General features: G+C 38.5%; 1 protein-coding gene across 3 annotated transcripts; it reads right to left on the bottom strand.

Moving 5' to 3' along the window:
• Positions 1-1,315: 1,315 nt before the first annotated feature.
• mrps27 (mitochondrial ribosomal protein S27) lies at positions 1,316-25,632 on the bottom strand. Of its 3 annotated transcripts, XR_009062833.1 has the most exons (13): positions 25,470-25,632; positions 23,619-23,696; positions 20,628-20,698; positions 20,491-20,549; positions 17,330-17,444; positions 16,992-17,070; positions 16,511-16,626; positions 16,322-16,424; positions 16,105-16,247; positions 12,255-12,410; positions 10,102-10,355; positions 5,844-6,541; positions 1,316-2,035 (listed from the first exon to the last, which is right to left on the bottom strand). XR_009062833.1 is itself a non-coding variant. In XM_057832999.1 (12 exons), the coding sequence occupies exons 1-11, from the start codon at positions 25,540-25,542 to the stop codon at positions 10,104-10,106; spliced, it is 1,245 nt and encodes a 414-aa protein (XP_057688982.1). In that variant the 5' UTR covers positions 25,543-25,632; the 3' UTR covers positions 5,374-6,541; positions 10,102-10,103. The 3 variants fall into 3 exon arrangements, 2 of the variants coding, with proteins under 2 accessions (XP_057688982.1, XP_057688981.1); XM_057832999.1 differs by lacking the exon at positions 1,316-2,035 and having other exon boundaries at positions 5,374-6,541; XM_057832998.1 differs by lacking the exons at positions 1,316-2,035; positions 5,844-6,541 and having other exon boundaries at positions 10,000-10,355.
• Between the last annotated feature and the right edge of the window lie 275 nt (positions 25,633-25,907).

The following is a 25,907-nucleotide window of genomic DNA, read 5'->3' as shown; positions in this document are numbered from 1 at the left end:
GATTTGGTTAAATTAGCCAATTGTAGATTAGCACAAGTTATAGTTACTAGAGCTGCATTCAGTTTTTTGTTTACGATTTACAGGTTATCATTACACAAGAGTGCTTTTGTAATACATAGCATTTACTTCTTTTTATTGTAAAGTTTGGGTCAAACCCTAGCAAGTCTTAAAGGTGCCTGTCTGGTTCTAATGGACTTTTTACACCACTCGGAAGCCAGTGCCCCTGATGCTAAATGACCACTTAACGTGTTACGAAAGCGGTTATTCGCGTCTTCTGCTGCAGGCCTTCTACAGCTCACAAAAGAACATGTTGCACCTTGAGTGGCACAGCCTGACGTCACGCTGATTGAGCCCGCTCGCTCAGAAAACTTTATTGCGTTCTTTGTTGCCACGTTAAAACGGAAACAAGAGGTAGAGGGGGCCTTAGTTTAAAGTGGCAGGAACTAAATACAAATTTTTTTGTTCTTCTTTCAGAAAAAATGTACTTGCAGCTTGTACCTTTTTAGTCTGTTCCCAAAGTTAACAGATAAAAAACATATAGATATATAGAATGAGTCGAATGACCGAAACAGTATGTAATTTGACACCAAAATATAACACAAAATACTTTCTAATTAATTGCATTTCAGAGAAATAAAGGAGTCAAATCAGTACTTCTTTTAGCAGTCCTTATTTTTGCACCAGTGTCTGTGCTTCTACTTAAGTGCAGAATGTTAGTGCTTTTTTCATCTTTGGTTGATGGCTACATGTAGGAGCTCTGGTTAAAAAGGGGAAAAAAAAGGGGGTTGCTGTTTCTCTTTAAAGACAATTGTTACACAACATGGGCGTATGGGTGAAATAATGTATGATCTCAGAATTGTTCGCATGCGCCATAGATCTGTCTCGTTTTGAGCCTGTACAGAATGCAGAGAAAGTAGATTTGTCTGATTAAAGCCTCTTAAGAATGCACTTTCCTGGATTTGTGTGTGGCTGTCAGATAACCTGCAGCATGCTAGCATTGCTACAGTAAAGTTCACAAATCAGCCGAAATCAGTGTTCCTGTCAAGAGCACTCAACAATCCTGTTATGTTTTATATTATGGAACACTTTGTGAATGAGATGAAAACACCAAACAAGAACAATAACTTCATTGTGGCATGTGTTTTTTTTTTTTTCCGCCTCAACTGTGTAAAACTAATTTAACTTAAAAACTGGCTTGACCGTTTTTGCTATAGTTAAACCGTAACCCCCCCCCCCCACACACACACACACACACACACATATGCACACACAAATCAGGACGCAAATTTCAGTTAACGTTTCTCATTTCCCGCCATGAGTCTTTCCCTCAGACTGTCTACATGTTTGTTTGGGCTTTGAAGCTAGGTGTGAACCGCTGCTTTATCATCTGATATCATATTTTAGCCGGAGGGCTTTTGAAAGAGGAGGGAAAATATCTTATTCGTCATCCTACAGCTGAAGAGGAAAACATTATCTGCTAAAACAAGCACAGACAAGCTGGATTTGCCGCCAGGATTTAAGCAGGCAGTGAACACACGTAAGAACCTGCATTTCGGCATCTTTAACGTCTGATAATATTTGAATAAAAACATGTCACACCTTGTCCTCTCATCTAAATTTGTCTTTTACGTTTTTTTTTTTTTTATTCTCGACAGACATTAAAAAAGATATAACAGATTCAGCAAAAGCTTTGATTAAACCGGGTGTCGGCAACCTGTGTTTTAAGAGCCATATGCGGCTCTTTAGCGCTGCCCTAGTGGCTCCCTGGAGCATTTTCAAAAATGTTTGAAAATGGAAAAAGATGGGGATGGAAATATAATTTTTGTTTTCATATGGTTTCTGTAGGAGGACAAAAATGACACATTCTTAACGTTTTCCAATGCTGTAAAAATGTGTAGAATAAGTCTTAAATTTCAACATTTCTGGCAACGAAGATTTGCGTCATAGCCTGCGACACACATTTCTATCAGCAGGGCGGGATGCCAGGAAGGTGGCTATTGTAAGCAAATTGGTGGCTGTGTGATTGGCCATGGATCTGAAAGGAAAAAAGAGAAATAAATGAGAACAGAGGATTCAACGTTTCTTGGATCGAATTCATTGCCAATGCGGAAGGATTGCCTGAATGTTTACTCTGTGGCAAAAATGTGTCAAATAACAAAAATAGTAATGTGGAAAGAAATTTCCAAGGAATGCATGCTACATTTTCAGCCAAGTACCAAGTTGGGAGTGAGAGAAAAAGTGTGATTGCATTACTTCTGAAGAACTTGGAGGAGCGCAAAAATAGATTTAAAAAGTAGATTGCATCGCCAGCCTCCACTACTGTTGCAAGTTTTGTTGCAATCTGGGAGTTAATAAAGCACGGAAAACCGTTCACAGATGGTGAGTACATTAAGGAGACATTCATCAACATATCGGAACACCTATTTGCAGACTTCAAAAACAAAACCGAGATTATACAGAAAATCAAAGACCTGCCCAGATAAGGGGCATGTTATGAACGTTCCATTTTGTTGTTTTTCGAAACCTCAAAATAAAAATGACATCAAAAATCGTATTTCTTCAATTTCATAAAAGCAACGAAACAATGCATTACTATTGTAATGAAGTCAAACGAGGTGGCATCATACAACAGTCACGTGGATTGTTGGATGCACTGCAGGGAAAATAAACGTTAAATCATGAAGGCTCATCATGTATTTTTACCTTTCACCAACTTAGTCATTTTGATAATAGGCTAATATAGCTAATAAAGATACATACAGCATGAGCTGCCTTCATTATAAGGCTTATGTAAGGCTTTTAATTTTTGCGGCTCCAGACATTTTTTTTTTTTTTGGGTGTAATATGGCTCTTTCAACATTTTGGGGTGCCGACCCCTAGATTAAACTATTATTACATGGGACATGACAATTGACTTTATAATGGGTTGTATACAAAATCAGTAGTTTCTTGAGATAAAAGTGCAACTAAATTAATTAAGCTTTAACTCAAAACAATTATCTGTATATTTCAAATCATTCTTTGCAGAGGATAAAGAATGTATTGTATTATACTAGAATTATAAATCCAAATCTTTAGCGTCATGACGCCCGTTCTTACCTCCGGTTCTCCCCTGGCCGCCGAGAAGGCATTCTAGCTCCAATAGCGTATCCTAAAGTTACTGCAGTTAAAAAGCTCACAATTGGATCTCGAGATCGAGCGAACAGTCCGCCGCGAGGCGAGCCACAGTCTGTCCCAGCCCCATGCCTCTCCGCCGCCCCCGGGATGCATACTCCCCCCGGAACCCAAAGCCTCGAGGTTTCCCAGACACTGCCCGGTGGATCATGGGAATAACGCTGCAGGATCGCCATCGCCATCGTTTATGATCGGACCTACGAGGGTATCTGATCGTCTTCGAACCTCCGACTTTCACTCTTGATTAATGAAAACTTTCCTGGCAAATGCCAACAAGCAGACAAAACACAGCAGTGAAATGATTTAGATCCAGGCTGTTATTCATATACCAATATACTGTAACTGGGTAACGGTTCAGTGGTCTGAACGCCTAGCTGCATTTTTGGAGGCCTGTGTTCAATTCCCTCAATCTTGCTGTCATATTTGTGTGTGTCTCAGTTCTTTTTCTTTCCTTTATGCAGCACCTGATTGAGCCAGATTGGCGGGGTAATGCGACACACCTGTGCTTGATTAGGAAAGCTCAGTATTTAAGGAAGCTTGTCACCATCTGCAAGTGTCGGACTATTGCTTGCTATTTGCCTTGCTTACCGCCTGTGTGTTCATCGTCATCCTTCGAGTTTCCCGACGTTCTACGGTCGTATTCTGGTTTGGTCATCTTTACTTTAGTGCTCTTTTGGGCTTTGTAGTCAGATTCTTGTACTGTGTTATATTCATGCATTCTAGCGTGCTCTCTTAGTTGTACTTTGTTAAACTCGCATTTTTCGCGTGCTCCTTTTGTTGTATTTTATTATATCCGCGTTTATTGGCGTGCTCCCTTTGTTGTATTTTATTATATCCGCGTTTATTGGCGTGCTCTCTCAGTTCTACTCGCATTTTTGGCGTGCTCCCTTTGTTGTACTTATTAAATACAAACATTAGCTCTACCTGATCTCCTTGTCTGTTTTTGGGATCCACATCAACGGCTTGCCGTTCATAACACTTGCGAATCAATCGCCCCCTGTGGTGTCCCCTGAGAGAAAAGCTGAAAGGGGTGGATGTTCCAATAAGTATTTTATATTTAATAAAAAGCAGCTATTGAGTTTGTGTGCTTTCATCTGATTTCTGTTGTTTTCTATTCACAGCCTGATGGTTCTTATGTATGTCACCCATTCTTATTGGCTGGTGGAGAAATTATGATTGAACACCGGGAACCGTGCCTAGCAACCACTGGCTTGGAAGTACGTGTTTGTATCCATGAAAAAGAATTACAACGATTCTGTTATTTGAATTTGCAAGTATTAGAATGGCACATTACAGCAATATGACTCAATTACAACAACCTTGCAAACAAGACGTTAGGATTATACATATTTTTAATGTAAACATTTCGAGAAATAGATTTGTTTCATGAGTCAACGACACCTACCTTAGGTTCAACAAAAAAAAGTTCATTTAAAATATTTCATAAAATACAAATAAATGAACAAAAATTAAAACAGACTATTTGTTATTCAAAAATGCCTGTCACATGACAGGAACATTTTGTACGAAGACAGAAAGCTGGTTTATAGGTGTATCTGTGGCCAACAGTGCAGTGCAGTTTGCTTGTAAAATTAAATACAGTATACATGAATATAATTTACAGTTTTACAGTATTCACAAAAAACAATGAAACACTTCTCTGTATTGAATATAAAAGATGTTAAAGAGTAAAGATCTGCATAATAATACTAAAAAATGTTTATGAGGAATTGTTGTAAATTTGCTGAATACGTCCTTGTTTGTGATTATATCAACATAAAATACAAAATCAGCATTTTATGAAGTCAACTGTTTTGACTGGCAATAACTTTTATGAGATGCCAACATGAAAACCAGTTCAAAACAATATCTCCCTTATTATTGTCATTCAAACGTTATACTGTATTTTCTGCTATTGTGTTCATGTTTATAGTCAACAAGCAATATGCCCAGAAAGTACATCAATATACACTTCAATGTTGTGTGACTATTTAAGTCGCTGTGTACGTGTGCAAGTGCTTGCCAGCTGGGCAATGTGTTTTAATTATTAACCAAATGGAAATTAGGCTTTTTTCATTGACAACTCCTACAAACACAGGGCTTTTTTTTTTTTTTTTTTTAAATAAAAAATAAAACTAAATTAAAAAGCTTGATGATGCATGAACACATTGTGTTCCATCACGATGATAGTTGATTTTGTGTGAATTCTCAGAATATTTTTTATATGAGCTTCGGGGAGCTGTTCAGTATAGATTGGCTGTATCCCTTTACTTCCATTTGTATTCCAGTCAGCTTGCGAACATTGTCACGTCAACCATTTCAACTTATGTGGGGCCATAACGTTAGGGTTGCCACCTGTCCCTTGAAATAAGGAACGATCCGAAATTGGGAATTAAATGTGGCGTTCCGTATTGAACTAATACGGAATATAAATGAATAGATACATTTCTATGCATTTTAGGAGGTCTGGGGATGCCCTTTTTTTTCTCTGCCTGTACAGCTTTGGGCAGGAGGGGGGCGTCCCGTATTTCTTATTTCTGAAAGGTGGCAACCCAACATAACGTACTGATAATCTCATTAATATATGCAAACCAGGGCTTCTTGGCAAAAAAAAAAAAAAAAAAAAATCTTACGTTATGGGTCTTGAATATGTATAAAAGAATCCTTACCTTCACTGAGTAAACTGAAATATTTTGGACCAACTGAACAGGGAGGACTAGCACCGTGGGAACCCCACGTTCCACTAGGCCCGGACAGGAGAGGATACCCATCCGGAGGGGGTGAAACCACGTCACGCAGTCGGCGATCAGCACCGGGGCCCAAGGACGATCCCGCAGTGGTAGACTGCCAGAAAGGGGAGAGGAAAGCAGAAGAACAACGAAAGGCCAAGGCGGAGCGGACCAAGGCCCCAATCCCTCCCTCACCCTTCGCAACCGACAGCCCAGACAAAGAGACGTCCCAGGAGCCCTAGCAGCTTACCAACACCGTGATGGGGTTATGAGAGAAGTGCAGTGTATTCCAGATGGCAGTCGCGAGTGAAAAAGGGACAAACTCCATATAGTCTCATGAAAGCAAACTTAGCCAAACATTGCTAATAGTTGGAAGGTAATTTAGATTTTACATTTCAAAACCATTAGTTCATACTGTGTATAATTTTAAATTGTCATAATACTGCATATGATGAAATTAGTCACCAGTATTGAGGGGGTTCATTTGAGACATCGCTGCAGACAGGGTGCAGTTGAGTTTCCACTTGTAGTTCCACTGTAACTGGGAATGGCTATGTCTTCTTGTGCATTGTGATTGATCATCCATCAAATTGGGCACCATGTCTTGTCCAAAGTCAGCTAGTATGACTCCAGCTTCCCTGCAACCAAGGACAAGCTGTACTGAAAATGGATTCATGGAAAATGCGTTATTAGCTTACTACACAAATTTGGATTTTTCATCTTCTGCCTAAAAAATGAATCTAAAAGGAATGAGTTATTTTATACATTAAATTTGGTCATCAGTGTTCCTACGAATATCCAAATGTTCTGACTCGATGTTCTTGGAGAGGGGCGTATGTAGACTCTTTTCAAAATATTATGATTCAATTCTAAAATTCCAGTTGAGTGCAGTCACCTGGTGAGTCAATGGATTTAGTGGGAGTGCTGCTCCTTCAGGTCAGTAGGACGTGCAGTTTGTATTTGGATGATCATTCCCAAAAAACAGATCTACTTTTTGACAAAGACTTAACACCTTGGAAATAATTACAAGTAACAGGCAAAACTATTCAAACATTTGGCCAAAATATCACATTACACACGTTTTAAACATATTATATACAGGTATATAATAATAAAATCCTCAATCAGACGTTGTTTTACATTCTGAAAGGCAGCTGGAAACTTGGAGCATGAAAAAAATTCATATTAAAGGTTTTCAAAAGAGCCCACTATTGAATGAGACTAGATCCCAATTGAATTTGAAATCATCTAATCATGTTTGACTCAATGCACCGGTGTCACAACAAATGCTACGCTCGTCTATCTGAAATACAAACTAATTGCCAGGCAATGTGCAATATGAAGATGTTGACCTTGAGGAATAATGAAATAGCCAGTCACTGTTTGGCAGTGAGTAAACCACATTCTGCAAAAAGTACTGACACGGAACTTTTCGTTGTGTTTTCATGGCAATAACGGTGAATGTAAGTGATGTTTGTGGTTGCTAGTCCTGTTAAGAGAACAAGATGTTCTTCCTTCAAAAAATGCTGTGATAAGGATATGCTGGTCCTCTAGTTGATATCTCTAACCAGATGGAAGATCAGCTAGCATGACAATTTGCTGCAGCAGTCGGTAACTCACAGCAGCATTTCCAAACTAGTGAAAAAATCTGCTTTTTCATATTTATTTACCTCAGTAAAGCGTGTGCACTGTGCAGGCCAATGTCCATTAGACGTCAATCCAATATCCCCACAATGATTACAATGCTAAGTCAGCAGGCCAGTACAAGAGCATAAAGGTGGTTCTCAAACTTTATAAAAGAAGCACCTAAAATAATATTCTATTTTAATGTTGGTTGTAATGCAGCACTTGAACTCTTTTTTTTTCTTTCTAAAAAGCAAATTTAAACTTTTTTTTTTTTTTTAAGTTTTTAAAAATTTAAACACTTTACTCCACTGTTAACATCATTGGTAGCAGTTTGAAAATTGCACTTAATTCATTCACTTCAATTGCCAACGATCCCTGTTGAAACAGATTTGACAACAATCACCGTCAACTGCATTGAAACATGATCATTCACTGCCAGCCCTGCAGGTGAAATGGACTGGGCGTCGGTCAACATTGATTAAACAAAAATTGTACCCGTAAGTCTAAAATATACACTGCTGGCCAAAAAATTGGCACCCCTGCAATTCTGTCAGATAATGCTCAATTTCTCCCAGAAAATGATTGCAATTACAAATGTCTTGGTAGTAATAGCTTCCTTTATTTTGCTTGCAATATAAAACCACAAAAGAGAATGGGAAAAAAATTAAATCATTATAATTTTACCAAAAACTCCAAAAATGGACCAGGCAAAAGTATGGCACCCTTTGAAAAATCCTGCAGCACCTGTTACTTACCTGTGGCACATAACAGGTGGTGGCCACAACTAAATCACACTTGCAGCCAGTTAAAATGGATTAAAGTTGACCCAACGTCTGCCCTATGCCCTTGTGTGTACCACATTGAACATGGAGAAAAGAAAGAAGACTAAAGAACTGTCTGAGGACCTGAGAAGCAAAATTGTGAGGAAGCATGGGCAATCTCAAGCCTACAAGTCCATCTCCAAAGACCTAAATGTTCCTGTGTCTACCGTGCGCAGTGTCATCAATAAGTGTAAAAATTGGATTAAAAAACCTCGACTAACATCCAAAGAAGTTCAAGCTGTCCTGCAGTCCGAGGATACATCTGTGTTAACCTGTACTATGGATACTGGAGTTTGCCAAAACTTACCTGAGTAAGCCAAAAAGGTTTTGGAAGAATGTTCTCTGGTCAGATGAGACAAAAGTAGAGCTTTTAGGGAAAAGGGATCAACATACAGTTTACAGGGAAAAAAAACGAGGCCTTCAAAGAAAAGAACACTGTCTCAACAGTCAAACATGGCGGAGGTTACCTGATGTTTTGGGTTGTTTTCGCTGCCTCTGGCACTGGACTGCTTGACCATGTACTGTACATGGCATTATGAAGTCTAAAGACTACCAACAAATTTTGCAGCATAATGTAGGGCCCAGGTGAGAAAGCTCAGTCTCCTTCAGAGGTCACGGGTCTTCCAGCAGGACAATGACCAAAACACACATCATAATGCACCAGAAAATGTTTCGAAAGAAAGCACTGGAGACTCCTAAAGTGGCCAGCAATGAGTCCAGACCTGAATCTTATAGGGACACATGCGGAGAGATCTGAAAACGGCAGTTTGGAGAAGGCACCCTTCAAATCTCAGAGACCTGGAGCAGTTGGCCAAAGAAGAATGTTCTAAAATTCCAGCAGAGCATTGTAAGAAACTCATTGATGGATACCAGAAGCAGTTGTTCGCAGTTATTTTGTCTATAAGTTGTGCTACCAAGTATTCGGCTGAGGGTGCAAATACTTTTGTCCAGCCCATTTTTGGAGTTTTGTGTAAAATGATAATGATTTAATTTTTTTTTCCCATTCTCTTTTGTCGTTTTCTCATTGCAAGCAAAATAAATGAAGATATTACGACCAAAGCATTTGTAATTTCATTTTCTGGGAGAAATTGAGCATTATCTGAAAGAATTGCAGGGGTGCCAATACTTTTGGCGACAGTGTAAATATAAATATTTACATAATTTATTAACTGATTTTAATGAAATTATCAATAGTAAAGAAAAAAATAACAATGTTAAATGTATTTCCAATTGAGTTGTGCAGCCCAAAGTAACTCAACATTGTTGGGCAATAATATTTTTGTGTTCCCTCTGAGGATTTATCACCAGTCCACATCTAAATAGCGTCACAGATGAAGTCAAGCGCTTTATGCTTAGCGCGGGTAGCATGGGCTTTTCTCGCAAACATCATACAACGGATCAGGACCACATAATGCATTCCTTGTGTTTAACGCTCGTGAGTGAATTCCTTTGCCAGCAAAGTATCCCCTTTCTCCAGATTAGTTATCATCAGAAAATTTTTGGACGCAGTAACCCTTTCTTTACCCCTGTGAGAAAACTCCCCAGGACGCACAAACACAAACAAACACACACGTACTGACAGGAAAAGGAATGAGAGGATGTGATCTGAACATTCTCTTGAGTTTGCATGACAAAAAGACTTACACAAGTGAAGTGAGTAATTTGACTTTTTAATTCTATCCCTAACAAAGGATAAAAAGTAATGTGTACAATATTAACACACAATATAAGTGTTATTTGCACATTATAACCTTTAAGCCTGTTGCTGGAGTGCCGCTTTGGCAGCAAGACGCTGCTGCTTCTCCTCTTCAGCCTTCCGCCTCGCCTCCTGCTCCCTTTGGATCAATTGCTTCCTCTCCACCTCCCAGGCCTCCAGTAGAGTCGCATAATGATCAAGGTCGGGTCTCTCCACGGAGGGCAGCTGCTGCTGGGCCAGACTGGTTGCCAATGTCCGAAAGTCAGAGGCGTCAACTTTTCCCTGAGCCTCCAATTGGCTGACCGTCACCTGGAGAGACAGCAATGCATTGATCGGATGTGCACTGCAGTCCAATTCTGATTTCATGCTTATATCCAATATCCACTTTCTACTTGCATGTACAGTTCATGTGACATATACAGTATTTCTAAAACCGCCAAGTTTACATTAATGGAACACATTATGAATAAATGAATGAGGTGTCAAACCGTTCCATTCTGGCAAAAAAACAAAAAAAAAAATGGATATATATTTTTTAATAGCACTATATACAATTGTACACAGCATTATCTAAAAATAAAAATAAATAGAATATCAATAATTTAACACTGTGCATCTTGATTTAATAGATTTTGTAGAATAACAATTTTTGGTAATTAAAAAAAAAAAAAAAAAAAAAAAACACATAAGATTTTTAAACCCTTTATTGCCGGTACTTTTTTATGCTATTTTTAATAATTAAAACAATCAATAAAATCCTATTTTAAATTGATACAATGTTAGTACAAACTAAGTTAATATAATTAAACTGGAATGAATGAATGAATAAATGTATAAAAACAGAAATACACTCTGGTTACGGCCTCAAGTAACACTCGTTTTTTTTTCATTGTATTTAACTCATTGTATGCCTTTGATAGCGATAGATGATAGGGTTGCGGTGGTGACTGAATGTCCAGGTGGACTGGCGGGGGGCGGTGGCGCGTCCCCTCATCCCTTCCCCGAGGGCCGGTTAGTGGGAGCACGGATGGTCCAAGGGACTGTCCTGGGTCCCGGGGGGATGGAGGTGGACCCTTTGCTGGAGCTGCGGGAGGAGGGGGGGGGGGCCCTCGCTCCCGGCCTGACATTTGGGCCATTAGGGCCAGTCGTAAGATACATATTCATTGAAGCTGTTAGTTAAACTCGTAAATAACGGCATTAACGCAACCCCCCTTTGCGCGATAAACTATGGCCCTACCAGCATCCAATAGTTTGGAAATAGTTTGAAATGCACGGATGTTCGAACTGTATCGTGCTTTAGGAGAGTTCAATCATTTTATCTTTCACATTTTTTTTTGCAATGTGATAAATAATATGAAACCAATGATAAACAATGATATATTACATTAAAGTATATAGAGTGCTCCCCGAAAAATTTTAATATCAAGTAAAAATTGTTTCATTTTGGCAATTTAACATAAAAGATTCAACTAACAAAATTGTATATGTCAATTTGCATGTAGTGGCTCATCTCCCACAGTTCCCACAGTAACAACAAACTTGAATTGAGAAACTTGACAATTTTATACGAACATTCGTTTGCCCTTTCTAGTCAAAATGGATTGGACGTCCAGCGCCATCACTGGCAGCCAATGATAGTCTTATAAATCTCGAGACTGGTCTCGACACCACATCTTGAAGGTCTTGTCTTTGTCTCGACTTCAACAAGTCTTGGTGTTGCATTGGCCTGGCAAAGGGACTTGGGATTTTCTGAGAAGACCCATCAAAACTAGCACTGATCTGCTTTTCTTCAATTTCATTTATGTAATTTTAAGAAAAAGCCCATGGTAAAACAACTAATGCCTTTAATACTTTTGTTCTTCACATTCCGCCAACCCATGAATGACTGCACTGCAAACTTGAAGATGTAAAAAAAATAAATAAACGATTTGTCCTCAGGCTTGTCCCAGTCTTGGTCTTGACTTGATTTTAACTCTCAAAAGCCTTGGTCCTAGTGAGTTCTAGTCTCGGGAAAGTCTTGGTCTCAGATTGTGTGGTGTCGAGCACACTACTAATAAGCATTTGCACCAGGGAGAACTGACCCCTAAAATGGCATGACTTGAACCAGAGTGTGCAGTTTTTATCTTTAGTATTTCGACAAGAATCTCAAGAGTCCATATATTCAAAAACCTGGGAAATGTTTTACAGTGTGAAAAAAATGCACAATACCTTGAATTTACTCTCATATTCAGAAAGTTTTTCCCTCTCCGCCTGATCGTCTTCATCAATTTCTTCTTTTGATTCTTGCCCCACCGCGGATTCCTCTCCAGACAAATCGGACGTGGTGGATGACAGCCTGTGCAGCACGTCGCCTAGAAATGCCAACTGAAATGAAGCAGATCATGAATTCATCCAGCAAGACAATCTAAGACATAAATGTAATAAGATACAGAGAGCTCTGCGTGTAATATTTGACAGGTGACCTCCACTCTTAATGCAATCCCATTGCTGACCCGAGATGGTAGGAAATAATGTTGATATAATATGTCCTGTAGTGCTACGTGCACACGCTCCAATATTGTCTGTCGCAGAGTATTTGGTTTATTGGGTCGATGACGCTCACCAACGCACCGGGTGCTCCGGGCCTTCTCAAAATCTCATTACAAAAAGGCTGGATTATCATACCGACCTGACCGTGTACATCTGCTCTCGAATGTTAATGATAATAATATGACAGTATGTGCGTATGTGTTTCTGTTCAACCTTCGCTGATGAATAGTGTCTGTGTTATGCTTTTCACTAGATGAGGATGTTGTTTGAAAAGCTGAATTAAAAGGCATGCTGAGTGAAATTTGATCCTAGATAATGACAAATCATTTGGATACAACACTGACTCATACAATGAAAACTGACATGTCTGTTGTTTATGTGGCGACTCCAAATATTCCATAGTAAATCTGTGTGTCATCAGCTTAATACTAGTTTTATTTGAAGCCATCCAAGCCTATTATATATTCAGCCAACTCTATTTTTGTACATAGAGTCCCAGAGTTACGAACGAGTTACGTTTCTACGCTGGCGATGTAACCCGAATTTCCACGTAAGTCAGATTTCACAGTTCAAGTTTAAAGTTATGTCAAAATACTTCGTATAATTAAGAAATACAATACTGTGACAACTTGGGTTGCAGATACTGTATTCTTAAGGATGCAATGTTGATGTGTGGGGTGTTGTGTTTTAAATGCTGTCCCTAAACGCACTGCATGTCTGACTAAAGAGAGAGGGAGGGGTGGACAAGTTGGCGGGAGTGCGAAGCTGTTATTTTGTTGTTGTTTTTTCATTAGCGTCGGCTTAGAGCAGTCGTGTTCTGTGCTTTCGGTTGCAAATAAACCATTGAAATCTAACGAAGTTGGTGTTGTCCATGTAGATGCTACAGTACATTAAAATGGTGACGTAAGGTCTGTGTGAATACAAAACTGCTTTTAGCGACGGGTTAGCATAGCTCAAGCAAGGTGTTTTTGCGCAATGGTTTAACTGTCTGAATGCAGCATATCGTTAGCACTGTTTGACTGTCTCTCCTTTCTCATATCTTTTAATGATGTTAAGCTTCGTTTTCCGGTAATTTATTAACTTTTAGAAAGTCCAGCATTGCTGGAAGATCTTATTTTCTGACCCCCCCCGCTTCTCCTCGGTCATCAGGACCCCGACATGGTGTCCACGGGAAATACAATTAGCTTACGATAGCACCACTATACTCAGAGGTACTGTAGGCTTTAATGTGTTTATTGCTGTGTTTTATTCTTCTCTTCTGTCTCTCCCATTGTCTTTTCTGTAACCCCATAACCCCTTCCTGCTCGCTGTTTTCTCCAAATAAATGAAACACAAAGAATAACCACAGTGGAAGTATGACATGCTTCCATGTGAACATTAAATTGTAAATTAAATTGAACATTATAACTGTAAAGACAAAGGATCTTCTTTAGAGCCATAATGTGAAAAAAGGAGGACGAAAAAGGGAAATATACTTCCAGTGCACAAACACAGACAAGCCGTGCCCTAGCTAAGCAGAAACAGTGTTGCTGCAGACCAAATGCTGGACGAGGCATGTGCGTCGTAAAGTCAAAAGTTCATAGGTCGATGACATCATAGCCCGAGAACACCCTATACCAGGGTCCCCCCCAGGATTGATAAATCTAAATTCAAGACTTTTAAGACCTTTTTTCATGCCATTTCAACTGAAAATTAATACTTTTCTCGCACCCATTATTCAGATAATATTGAATCATTAAAAAAATAAAGCACTGAACATCAAATTTAACCTCAATTACTAAGTGTGTTTGACAAAAGAATGCACATTTACTGAAGATACAATTAAAATACATTTAAATATAAGGTCTTTCAGATTTTTTTTCCCAGGAAAAAATTGATTTTACACTATTTTTGTAAAGCAACTTCAGAAATTACATTTGCAATTCAACAGGTTTCCCTTTTAAGAGGACCTAGTCAAGGTGGTATGTTGGTGATTGTCAAGTTGGTCACCTTAACTGGTGATTGTCAAGTTGGTCACCTTAACTGTAAAGTGCTGGGGAAAATCTTGCAATTGGCAGTGAAAGTTTAAAAAACAGCCACTAAATGGCAGTAGTTTACCATTAATTACCACAAAATAAAAAAGCTACATGTGACCATTTCCCTTGGTAATTGTTTTTTTCTAATCACATTACAAGAAGTATACAAACCACATGTCAATCCTTTTTAGCTATTGAAGACGTTTCTTTTAATCAGATAGTGAAAATCCATACTCTTATTCAATCAAGAAAAACATTTAAATATACCAGGAGGTGTTTTACTATCACCTATATTATAATTTGCCTATCACCATGCCATGTTATTCAGATCAACGTTACCCTGCACTCGTTCCAATAATAGTGTCAACCGTGTTGTGTATCTGAGGGTGTTGGTGGATCTAGGACTCCGGTTTATCCATGCTAAGGCTAGTGCACCTGCCAATACCCCATTGAACATGGCTAACTCTTGAGTTAAAACTACGAAATTCACATTCATTCGAAAGGCAAACCGTGCAGAAATACATTATTGCATCGAACACATTTTAATTGGAGAAATTGGCAACTTACTTTGAAATGTTAGGCAGGTCCACTGCCTTCACATGACCCATAAACTGCGACCCAATGTATCTAGATGCGACTTGGTCACCGATCCAATACCTCACATGCTGGTCCAACTGTTTGGACTTGGTTGTCTTGTTCAGGCTTTCGTGGAACATAACAACTAAGGCATCTGAGCAGTTCCTTACGTTAGCACATAGTACTGTGCGATTGCCTGCTGTTGTGATGTTGATGCTAATGATGCTTACAGCGCGCACGCACGAGGTGCATTATGATTTGTAGAGCAGTGCATCGTAAAAATTCTATGCGTCATCTTCGTTATGGATTAAAAAAAAAAAAACAACTTCGTCAAGGATACAACTTAGGTTGCACTGAGATGTTCTTCAAAATTAAAACCACGTGAAAAAATTCCAGACTTACGACAGCTAATTTAATACTTTTAATACCATTAATAATGGAAAATTAAATTCAATGCTTTTTTAATACTTTTAATAACCCGCGGTACCCTGCCCTATACTGTACTTTTAAATGTGTTATTGGATAGCTTGTATGAAAATGTAATCAATCGCAGTTAGTTGCAAGAATCTCATGCTATTAGTCGTGATTAAATATTTAATCATTGTCCAGCCCTAATATGAAGTAAAGTACAAAAGTGACTGCAAGCGGGCAGGCTTAATGCGGTCTTTGGTTTGCCATTTTGTCAAGACAAATGATAATATTGCTTTTATAATTGAATAAGTTCTGGGTTTGAATCTTGACTCAGATATTTCTATTTGGCATTTGCACATTCTGCCCGTGCTGGTGTGGGTTTTTGGCGAACCCTTGGTATTTGTGGAGGAAAGAGGCTGATGGCAGCAAAGCACAACTATTGTCAGCATTAAACCTCTTTACTCACTTCAACTTAGTCCCTGGGTACAAATATGCTAAAAGAAATGGTTAAAACGTTCAGTCTTTACCGAATCTTTGGAGAGTTTGATGTCAGCACGTGAGGTGACGACGCTCTCCATGACCGCCAGCGCACGACTTATATATCCTCGCTCCCAGAAGAGAGGCATGCCTTTGAACACAGCATGGATGCCTTTATCCATCTCCACTTTTCCTGAAAACACAACCACATATTATGTAGACCTTCAAATTTAAAAACAAACAAAAGCAATCGCCTCGCATGCTTACCTAGCAGAGCGTTCCCTAGTAGCATAGCTGTGAGGCCTACACTGTTGTCTTGCTTAAGGCCGCAGATGAGCAGCGAAGCACCCAGCGCTCGCTGCTGCGACACCTGAGTGAACATATAGTGCAAGTCCCACATCTCCCAAGAAGAAAGCCATCTGTGTAACCGCCACTTCAATATTTTGTTTCACTCACAGTGAGCTTCGGTCTAGTTGCTAGGTAACTGGCTAGCGTGTACAGTGATAGGATCTGTGTGGAGGGAAGGTCAAAGGCCTCCTGTAGCATCACCTCCTCCACGACAAATGATGCGCCTAGAAATGGATACAGCAAAACAACAGTACATTTTAGCAATCACATTCACACACTATAGCTCTTAAGACAAGGATGGACAAACCTTTATGTGTTGGGCCACATTTGGTTGATGTTTTTTTTAATTACAGAATATGAAATTGTTTATTGAAATAATAACAATTTTTTTATCCTCAAGTTTATATTGTACCATTCATAATTCATTCAATTACAATCAACCAATTAGTCATTCAGAGATAAATTACTAAAAACATATCTTCAGGGAGATAAAGAAATGAATTTAACAATTTTTATATACCATATATCTTACAGTGGCTACATTAAGTCTTAATTATTCCAAGAGTACAATGAAATTTCAATGGCTTACTTTCGAAGTCCTCATCCTTCAAGTAGGAATTAATGAGCAGATTGCAGGTAAAGTTGTCTGGGAAGATACCATACTGGACCTACAAGGAATACAATTCGTGTTTATTTATTTTCTACAACACCAATAATATCCTCAGCAAGATACCGCCAATTTGACCAAAATCCTATGATATAAAGGCTTTGATTTAGCATTGAGTTTATTATTGTGGCTGTAGGGTGCAGTGATATACAAGTGCACTGTATGATACAGAGTGTTTCTAATATTTGAATATTCCATGTTTTGTGCAGGGATCACAATTTGTTTCTGAGCCATTTGAAATGACACGCTAAAATGCGTACCTTGTTTTTGAGCGTGTGCAGGGCCTTTTCTCTGGCGCCATATTTCAAACACTGCCTGATCCAACTGTGAATAGTCCAATCTCTAAGGTACCAACAATTTGGACTGTGGCGAAACCTGCAGGTGAAAAACAGAGTTTAGGGAATATGGTAATAAGGTACATAATAAAGAGATAACTGAACGAGCAGGTCTGGCATCATTTCATTGGAAAAACCTCCTGACTAACATAGACAAAATATTTCCTACTAACAGAGGGAAACTCAATGGACCAAGGCAGAAGATTTAACACCTTTGCAGATGCTCATAATGTTACGTAGTATAACAATCTATTAACTGTATCATACGATTCACAGTAATTCTCAGTCATTTATAACGTCAGATTTACCTTGCCGCCTCTCAAGGAATCCAGTAATTTTTTCCCCCTGTGGACTTTTACTACATACAGTAAATGATATGCATCCCTACATGTTATGTGAAGCAGTACATTATATTTATTTGACTTCAAACAGTAGGTGTACTACCAATTATAGTTGTGCCTTATTCTAATTATTCATATTTTAATCTTTTACTTATTTCCACTGTGTGGTCGATCACCACCTGCACATATTAGAATTTTATATTAACAATACAGTACATTAAGATCATAAACTATTAATAACTATCAGCAGTTTCTTATACCTATATAGTAGTAATTTACATATATTTTAGATGGCTAAATGAGAAAGTTTTAATTATTTGATTTTAATGTTCCTTTAACATGTTGTATCAGTTCTATAGCCATTAATAATGTTATTTTTTTCAATCAAAAAATAAGGTGACATTTTCAGTAATCCATCCATTTTCCATAGCGCTTGACCTTAGGTTGTTGGTGAGCTGAAGCTTAACTAAGCTGATACAAAAAGCCTTTAAAAGTCAAAATTAATGCTTTTTAAGACCTTAAAATATAATTTAAGACCAAAAACTATCACAGCAATTTCTATTGAAGAAATAAAATCTGTCTAACTGGTGCTTTTCCTCCTCTTGGGTGCAACTCGACGGCTTTGAATTAAAGCTTTTGAATTAAATTCATATGTAGTGGTACCACTGTATATTAACCCCACACTCTCGCATTTAGTGCACAGCCATTAATAAAACATACACACAATTAGAGGTTTTCCAGCAGACTGCAGTGATTTTGCTGGCACACAGTCTGGAAATGTATTATCTACAGCAATTTTCCATTAAATTTAAGACCTTGATTATTCAGATTTTAAATTTAAGACATTTTAAGGATCCACAGGAACCCTGACACAAAGGGCAACAATCATTAACAGTTGTATGCACATTTTAGAACATTTTATCAACCTCACCATTAGGGGTGGGCGATATGGCCTTAAACACGTATCACGATAAATGGAGCAGATTTACCTCGATAACGATAAATGACGGTAAAGTCGCCCAAGCGGACTGTTATATAATTTGAAAATCTTAATCAATGCATGAAATACAGATTTTCTTGTTTAGTTACCAGCATTCAATTTGATATATTTAACAATTGTACATGCAGTCTAGACATTAGGTTTATAAAAATGTATTGTAAACAATAAGAATTCAAGTATGAGCATTTATAACAGCGTGTATGGCTTGAACAATGTACATTGTCAAAATCAATATGCCTGTGCAAACATGTCATTGTAACACAAATGACTTGCAGCTTGAACAGTAGCTACACTTCAAAAAGATAATTTATTGTGAATGGCTGCTGTGACATAATTATTCAATACAAGTGTTTACTTTATGGTTTCAGGGTTTTTTTTTTCCCCCCAGTGCATTTTTTAATAAATACACGCATACATGAACCCCCAAACAGACAGACAAACACACATTAAAGCTATATTGATCTTCTGCAAATGAAACACTTAAGATTTTATGATAGCAATAATGACACAGAATTAAGCACATGCAGAAAAATAGCTGGGGCCATTTCTCAGTCATATTAGAAGTTTCACCGTTGGATTCTGCTTTATGCTGAATGCTTTACCATCGCAAAAGCTATCAGAGAAATCACACAGTCAGATACAAAATAACGCAACATAGTAATTGCTAGATGCAGTCCGTGCCCAATCCACTCATTAAGTTCAGCCGTTTCGACAAGGTTAGAGCCGCTATCCGACTCCATCACGTTCATTTGTAGCGTTAGCCGCTAGCGGCCGCTAGCGTTAGCTGCTAGCGTTAGCCTGTGGTCTGGCTACCAGTAGAAAGCACTGAAAGCACCCTCTCCGGAAATCGTGAGAACAAGGGAGGACAGCGGGTGAAAGCCCGCCTGGATGCCACCAAGAGTCTATTAAATGTCGGGTGAAAGTTTGGCGAACCTCCCTTAAGCCACACTCCATCACGTTTTGCTTGTAGCATTAGCTGCTAGCGTTAGCTTACCGGGCTTCTGTTTGATTGGCTTCCTGATGATCACGTGACTTCCTACGTAAGTACATTCACTGCTTTCTTAAAGGGGAATGAACATAGACGAACAACACAGAGTCAAAGCGGGATGAAAAGACTATTTTCTTGTTTTATTAATTGACCGAATTTACCGACATGGTCAAAATTACGTCGGTCATCGTGAAGAATTTCGGTGACGGTAAATTTTCGGTTTACCGCCCAGCTCTACTCACCATCATGTTTTTTTAAAATGTGGCAATAACCCCGCTTAGACCGAGAAAACTCAGGCAAACATTGATCTGTGATTTAAACCAATGATGTCTAGACTGGGAGGAAGATGTTCTACTTATAACCACTGTTTTCCATACTGTAATAATTGTAAAAGTGAAAAAACAAAATAAAGCAACCGAAATTTACTAGCTTCATTATAGGCTCACTCAACATTCCAAAGGTTTTACAGAAATCAGACAAGCAATTTTGGTTTGATCGTTAAAACGAAATATAATTTATTTTGTTTATTGCAGTCTGTTGCTCATCAGAACCAATGTGAACACAGCACTTGAACGATCGCAAAACGTCCTAAATGTTGTAATCAGATTTCCAGTGGAAAAAATAAACAGGAAAGAAGGAAACAAAGCAAAGCATATGAGTGAGCACAAAGCAAAACAGACAATACATTCCAGGAAAACACAAAAAAAAGCTAGAAAAAGGCACAGCTGTGGGCTTGACAGCAGTAGATTTGACTTACTTGTAAAGGTAGTATTCAGCTTGATCCACCTCCTCTCTGCATGATATATTATCTACAAACTGAAAAATAAATCAAGTTCAATGAACTCCAAATTAATTGAAACATCAAATATGAATTATATATAACTCAAAACTCACCTGAGACACAGTCAAGGAGCTAACTGGAAGATTCCTCTCATATATCCTGTCCATATTGTTGGCCAGCAAAGCTTGAAATGTTTTGTTCAAAGTATTAAAATATGCTATTAACATTGAGAGCATATAGTGATGTAGGTTGCTTATAATAAATTATATGTGGTGTTTGCAAATACTGATACAATGCACCCTCATTGCTATACATGTGTGGAGCTACACTTCCACCTTGTGGTCTTTGGAGGACGTGCAAAATGCATTCAATAGGATAATGCCCTATTTGAATTATGATGCCAGAAGTGGATATTAAAGTGCCAAATAATATTTGGATCATAGACTTAACTATCAGTTGACAGGACACGATCCATAGGGGGCCTATTCAAAAGCTATTTCAAAAACTTAAAATTCACATATTTTCAAAACCAAAGCCAAAACAGGCACCTCCCTTAGGCATATATGTGTCTCTATGAGCATAAAAAAATTCAAAGTAGTTCCCTAATAAAATCTTGATTAATAAATTTTTGATACACGTATAACAAAAGACAAAACTTAACAAAATGGCTAAAAAAAATTCTCAAATTTTAAGCTAGATGCACAAAAATCACCAAATGCAGAAATAATCACCTATATTTTTAGAATCAATAGAAATATTTAACACATAAGTTTTTGCCCAAAATAGCAACTTATATTTCTTTTAATTTAGGGCAAGCTTTCAAGAGCTAAAAATAGGTAAAAAAAAAAAAAAATCACACAATTTTCACATTAATAAACTTAATACTTGAGGAAAGCATGCAGAATCACCTTAATTTTACTCAACAAAAGCAAAATTTGATTTTTCTATATATAATCACAACTTATTTAGGTTGAATTCCACTATTGTGTAGCGATACAAAATCCAACATGGCGGCCGTGACAAAACAAAGAGCCATTTAAGTTGGAAATTCTTATAAATAAATGCTTAAATCGCGGAATTTCTATAGATATGAATGTAAAACAGTCTAGATTCTTGGTGAAAAGCAAAAAACGAGCAGTCATCATTCATTTTACTTATTGCTATTTCAAGCAAAAGCTACGGTATCGTGTAATCCAACATGGCAGCCGTCAGGAAACGAACGTTTTAAGTTTAAAATTCTTGTAAATAACTGCTTAAAATCACGGAATTTCTATAGATATGAACGTAAGACTCTAGATTCTTGGTTAAAAGCAAAAAAACGGGCAGTAATGGTTCATCTTAGGTAAATATTAAAGTTACACTAATTTTATGCACTGATTTTTTTTTTCACGTTTCATAGCGCATGCATGATGCTATTTAATATAATAATTACCTTAAATCCTCAACCAAATCACTCGAGACACTCCTGCCTGCCTGTATGCAGTAAAACCTTCATCTTATTTCCACCTAAATCCGGCGTTAGAAGGCACCGTGTGTTTGAGTTTATCATAGTGAAAGCCAACTCAATGTTCTGCCTGGGTCGGCCCCCTACGGGAAGGCGTGGCACAATGTCTGTGGGAGCTGTCTTGTCAACTGGTGGTGGAGTCTATGTTTGGATCTAAAGCCTGAGTTATACTCCCGCGTTGCGGTGACGGCGTAGCGACTACGGCGTCATTCGACATTCGATAGTTCTGCGGTGAGGGAACGCGTTGCTCTGTAATTCACCGCCAAGCCACTAGAGGGATGTGGCGTTATGTTTGTACGGTTTTGGGGCATGCTTGTTTACTTCCGCTAGTCAGAGAAAAAATAAACAATGCAAGATGGAACTCTTGAAAGTAAATATTCTGCTCATCAACACTGAATAAATATGGAACATACAAATGTTGACGGGCAGGCGACGCAGAAGTCGGTTTCGAGGCGGTCTGGCCGACTTTTGATGCCGCACAGAGAGTTTTAGACTCGGGTGGAGAGAGCTAGCTTTGGCGGCTAGCTTCAAACTGGCGTCGAGCACTGCGTTCAAGGTCTGCAAAGCCCTCCAGCCTGATTTGTTTGCCGTGTTCTACAACCAGCCAGTGGGAAGCCATAGCAGATTTCTGGCGTCTAGGGAACTTCCCAAACTGCGTTGGGAGGCTTGATTTTAAGGTTATCATAAAAAGCACCGAGGCACTCTCAATCAGTGATGATGTATTGTGTGTGTGAACTGTCTGTTATTGAAAATTAAAGATCAAAACAACTCTTTTGACACCAAATCTGTGCTTTATTCTTCATATACTTGAAACATATGTACACAGTAAATGATGAAGTGCACCAACCAAAAATACGACATAAAGTGATAAAAAGTTGGCAGTTTTTGGCCGACTGTGTCACCGCTTCGTGTGGCCACTCGATTCCGACCACCCACGTCTCGGTGGTTCTTCCATTTATTTATTTTTTCGATCGCCGACCTTGCCATTTGGCAGTCACAATAATAATTTCTTGACAAGACTTGCTCTTTGATGATACTCCCGTCGGCTTGGTGCATTTTTGCGTGTAGAAAATAATGTTTGATTCTGAGCGGACCAATCACAGTCCGTTTTCGCTACGTCAACGCGTCTACGCGACGCGAAGGTTAGAAAAATCGAGAGGTGCGCGTCAGACTACGGCGTAGGGTCGTAACTCGATTCTTCTTTGACGGCGTAGGTCTGACGCGGAAGTATAACTCGGCCTTAAACTCTCTCCATATGTATTATCTAAAATATTGAGGTGCTAATTGCAATTTATCGTCCTTCAACAATGAATGAGAGAACATTTTTCTTTTCTATTCCATGAGCTACTGTAATTCAGCTTTGACACAAGTAGCCAGACAAACTTACAGGGTTTTCCACTAATGTTTATTTTCCACTAATGTTTATTAAAACTGGCCACCTGGCTAAATACTGAGTATACGGTATTGTGGTCATAATAAAAAAATGAAGATTGTTAATACATGTGCGGGTGATTTTATAACCAGTTAAACCGCATTTAGGCCTATTGTATGATAACATCCTTGAAAAAAATTATTATTATTCAATGTATGTTGTTCTTACCCAAATTTTGAGGGTCCTTCTCTCTTGCCTCCCACAATGAGGTGTCTGAATAAGCTGATGAAAGTAACCATCTTCTGGCTGCAAACACATTACACATATACTGTATATATTTTTTGAACAACGATTTGAAAGAAAGAAAGAAAGAAAGAAAGAAAGAAAGAAAGAAAGAAAGAAAGAAAGAAAGAAAGAAAGAAAGAAAGAAAGAAAGAAAGAAAGAAAGAAAGAAAGAAAGAAAGAAAGAAAGAAAGAAAGAAAGAAAGAAAGAAAGAAAGAAAGAAAGAAAGAAAAAGGCCACTCCATTATATTCGAGCATATACAGGTAAAATGACTGTATTTTAAGATTAAGTCTTACAAAAAACACACACACAAAACGACCATTAATTTTAACCAATTGCACACTGGGAATACTTTAGCTAGGGTGACCAAACGTCCTCTTTTGCCCAGACAAGTCCTACTTTCACGTAATAACCTCGTCGTCCGGGCGGGTTTTATAAATTCATAAAAATGTCCGGTTTTTATGATTTTTCACGGGACCAATTTGAAGAGAATCCCTCTGGCCTCTGGGTGGCAGCGCCTGCCTGTGATGACATGGCTCCTAGTAGTAGGGAGGGAAGAAGTAGTTCTTGTTTTTGTTGGCAGTTTACCCCTATCATGAGGCATTACCGCCATCTACTGGGTTGACGATTTGGCCACAACGCCTGCCCAGTTGTTAAGTTTTTTACGATAAATACGTATATAATGGGCGGCACGGTGGCTGAGTGATTAGCACGTCTGCCTCACAGTTCTGAGATCAAGGGTTCAATCCCGGGCTTCGGCCTTCCTGTGTGGAGTTTGCATGTTCACCCCGTGCCTGCGTGGGTTTCCTCCTGGAACTCCGGTTTCCTCCCACATCCCAAAAACATGCATGGTAGGCTGATTGAACATTCTAAATTGTCCGTAGGTATGAGTGTGTGCGTGAATGGTTGTATGTCTCCTTGTGCCCTGCGATTGGCTGGCAACCAGTTTAGGGTGTCCCTGCCTACTGCCCATAGTTAGCTGGGATAGGCTCCAGCACCTCTGCGACCCTCGTGAGGAAAAGCGCATGGAAAATGAATGAATGACGTATATAATGGCAACTGTTGACTTCTGTCGGAGCTTTGACTGTAAAATCCCGTTTGGTGTCGCATCGCTGCACTGCCGATGATTGTAAACTTTTATCGAAAGTTTGATTTTTGCCTTAGCTAGCTATCAGTAAGCTAAACCACGGTAGGCATTATGGGAAACGTAGTTTTGAACTGCTACATTTGGAAACAGGCTGGTTGAATAGTTTGTCAGTTTATTTCGGTTATTGTTTGTGTGCACTATAGAACATTGAATGAGAATATCAATTGAATGGGAATAACAATTCGTCAAGGACAATTGTTGTGATAGTAATTCGTAAAAATGTTTAGTAACTTGGCACATAGCCTACTGTGTGTATGTGTATTGACTGGACTACATTTCCATGGGTCTGCATTATATATATATATATTATTATTTATTTATTTATATTTCAAACTGCATTTTTCCATCCAGAGTGAGGGGGCACACTTTAAATATATTAAAGTGATATAGCATCTTTGAGTGAACTTCGAGTAAAATTCAAGTATCTTGAGGTCTGGCTGAGTGTCCTCTTTTTCGGAAATGAAAATATGGTCACCCTAACTTTAGCCACCTTTTCATGTGACACATTAAGACTTGCGATGTTGTTAGCTGCAGCTAAGGGACATTGAATTTTTCTGGACGTAACGTCGATATCAAGGAAAAACGCCAATACACACAATTCATCCAAACCAAAAGCATGCAAAATCAATTTAGTAAAGCCATTCCCACCTGAAAAGGAAGGAGATGAATGTTTAACTTTGATAGCAGCACTCAGGCAGCGTCTCAGTACGGAGGCCGCCATCTTTGGACGATACCATCATCAGTCATTTGGCGTAGGGGGGAGCCAATCTTCCGGTTTAAACCAAAATGTGAACAACGACCAAAACAGTCTTTGTTGACACAATAAAAAGAAAATCTGTAAATATCTCTATAAGTAATGCAAGGGGAGCAAAATAGAGGTACAGCGCGTCTTTAAAGATGGCTGTATTAACATGTTCAGGGACAGTGATATTCAAAAGACACATTAAACCTTTAACCCTTTGTAGGACAAATGACTAATGGTCAGTTGAAAAAAACAAACAAACAAACAAACTTCAAAATTAGCAGTCATTATTATGTTATTTATTGTCATTCTTAAACATTATTGTATTTTTAGTATTACTTTAT

The sequence above is a fragment of the Corythoichthys intestinalis genome, chromosome 3 (genome assembly GCF_030265065.1).
Source record: "Corythoichthys intestinalis isolate RoL2023-P3 chromosome 3, ASM3026506v1, whole genome shotgun sequence".
Taxonomy (NCBI): Eukaryota; Metazoa; Chordata; class Actinopteri; order Syngnathiformes; family Syngnathidae; genus Corythoichthys; species Corythoichthys intestinalis.
The sequence above is the reverse complement of the archived record's forward strand: the minus strand, read 5'-3'. Positions and strand labels throughout refer to the sequence as shown.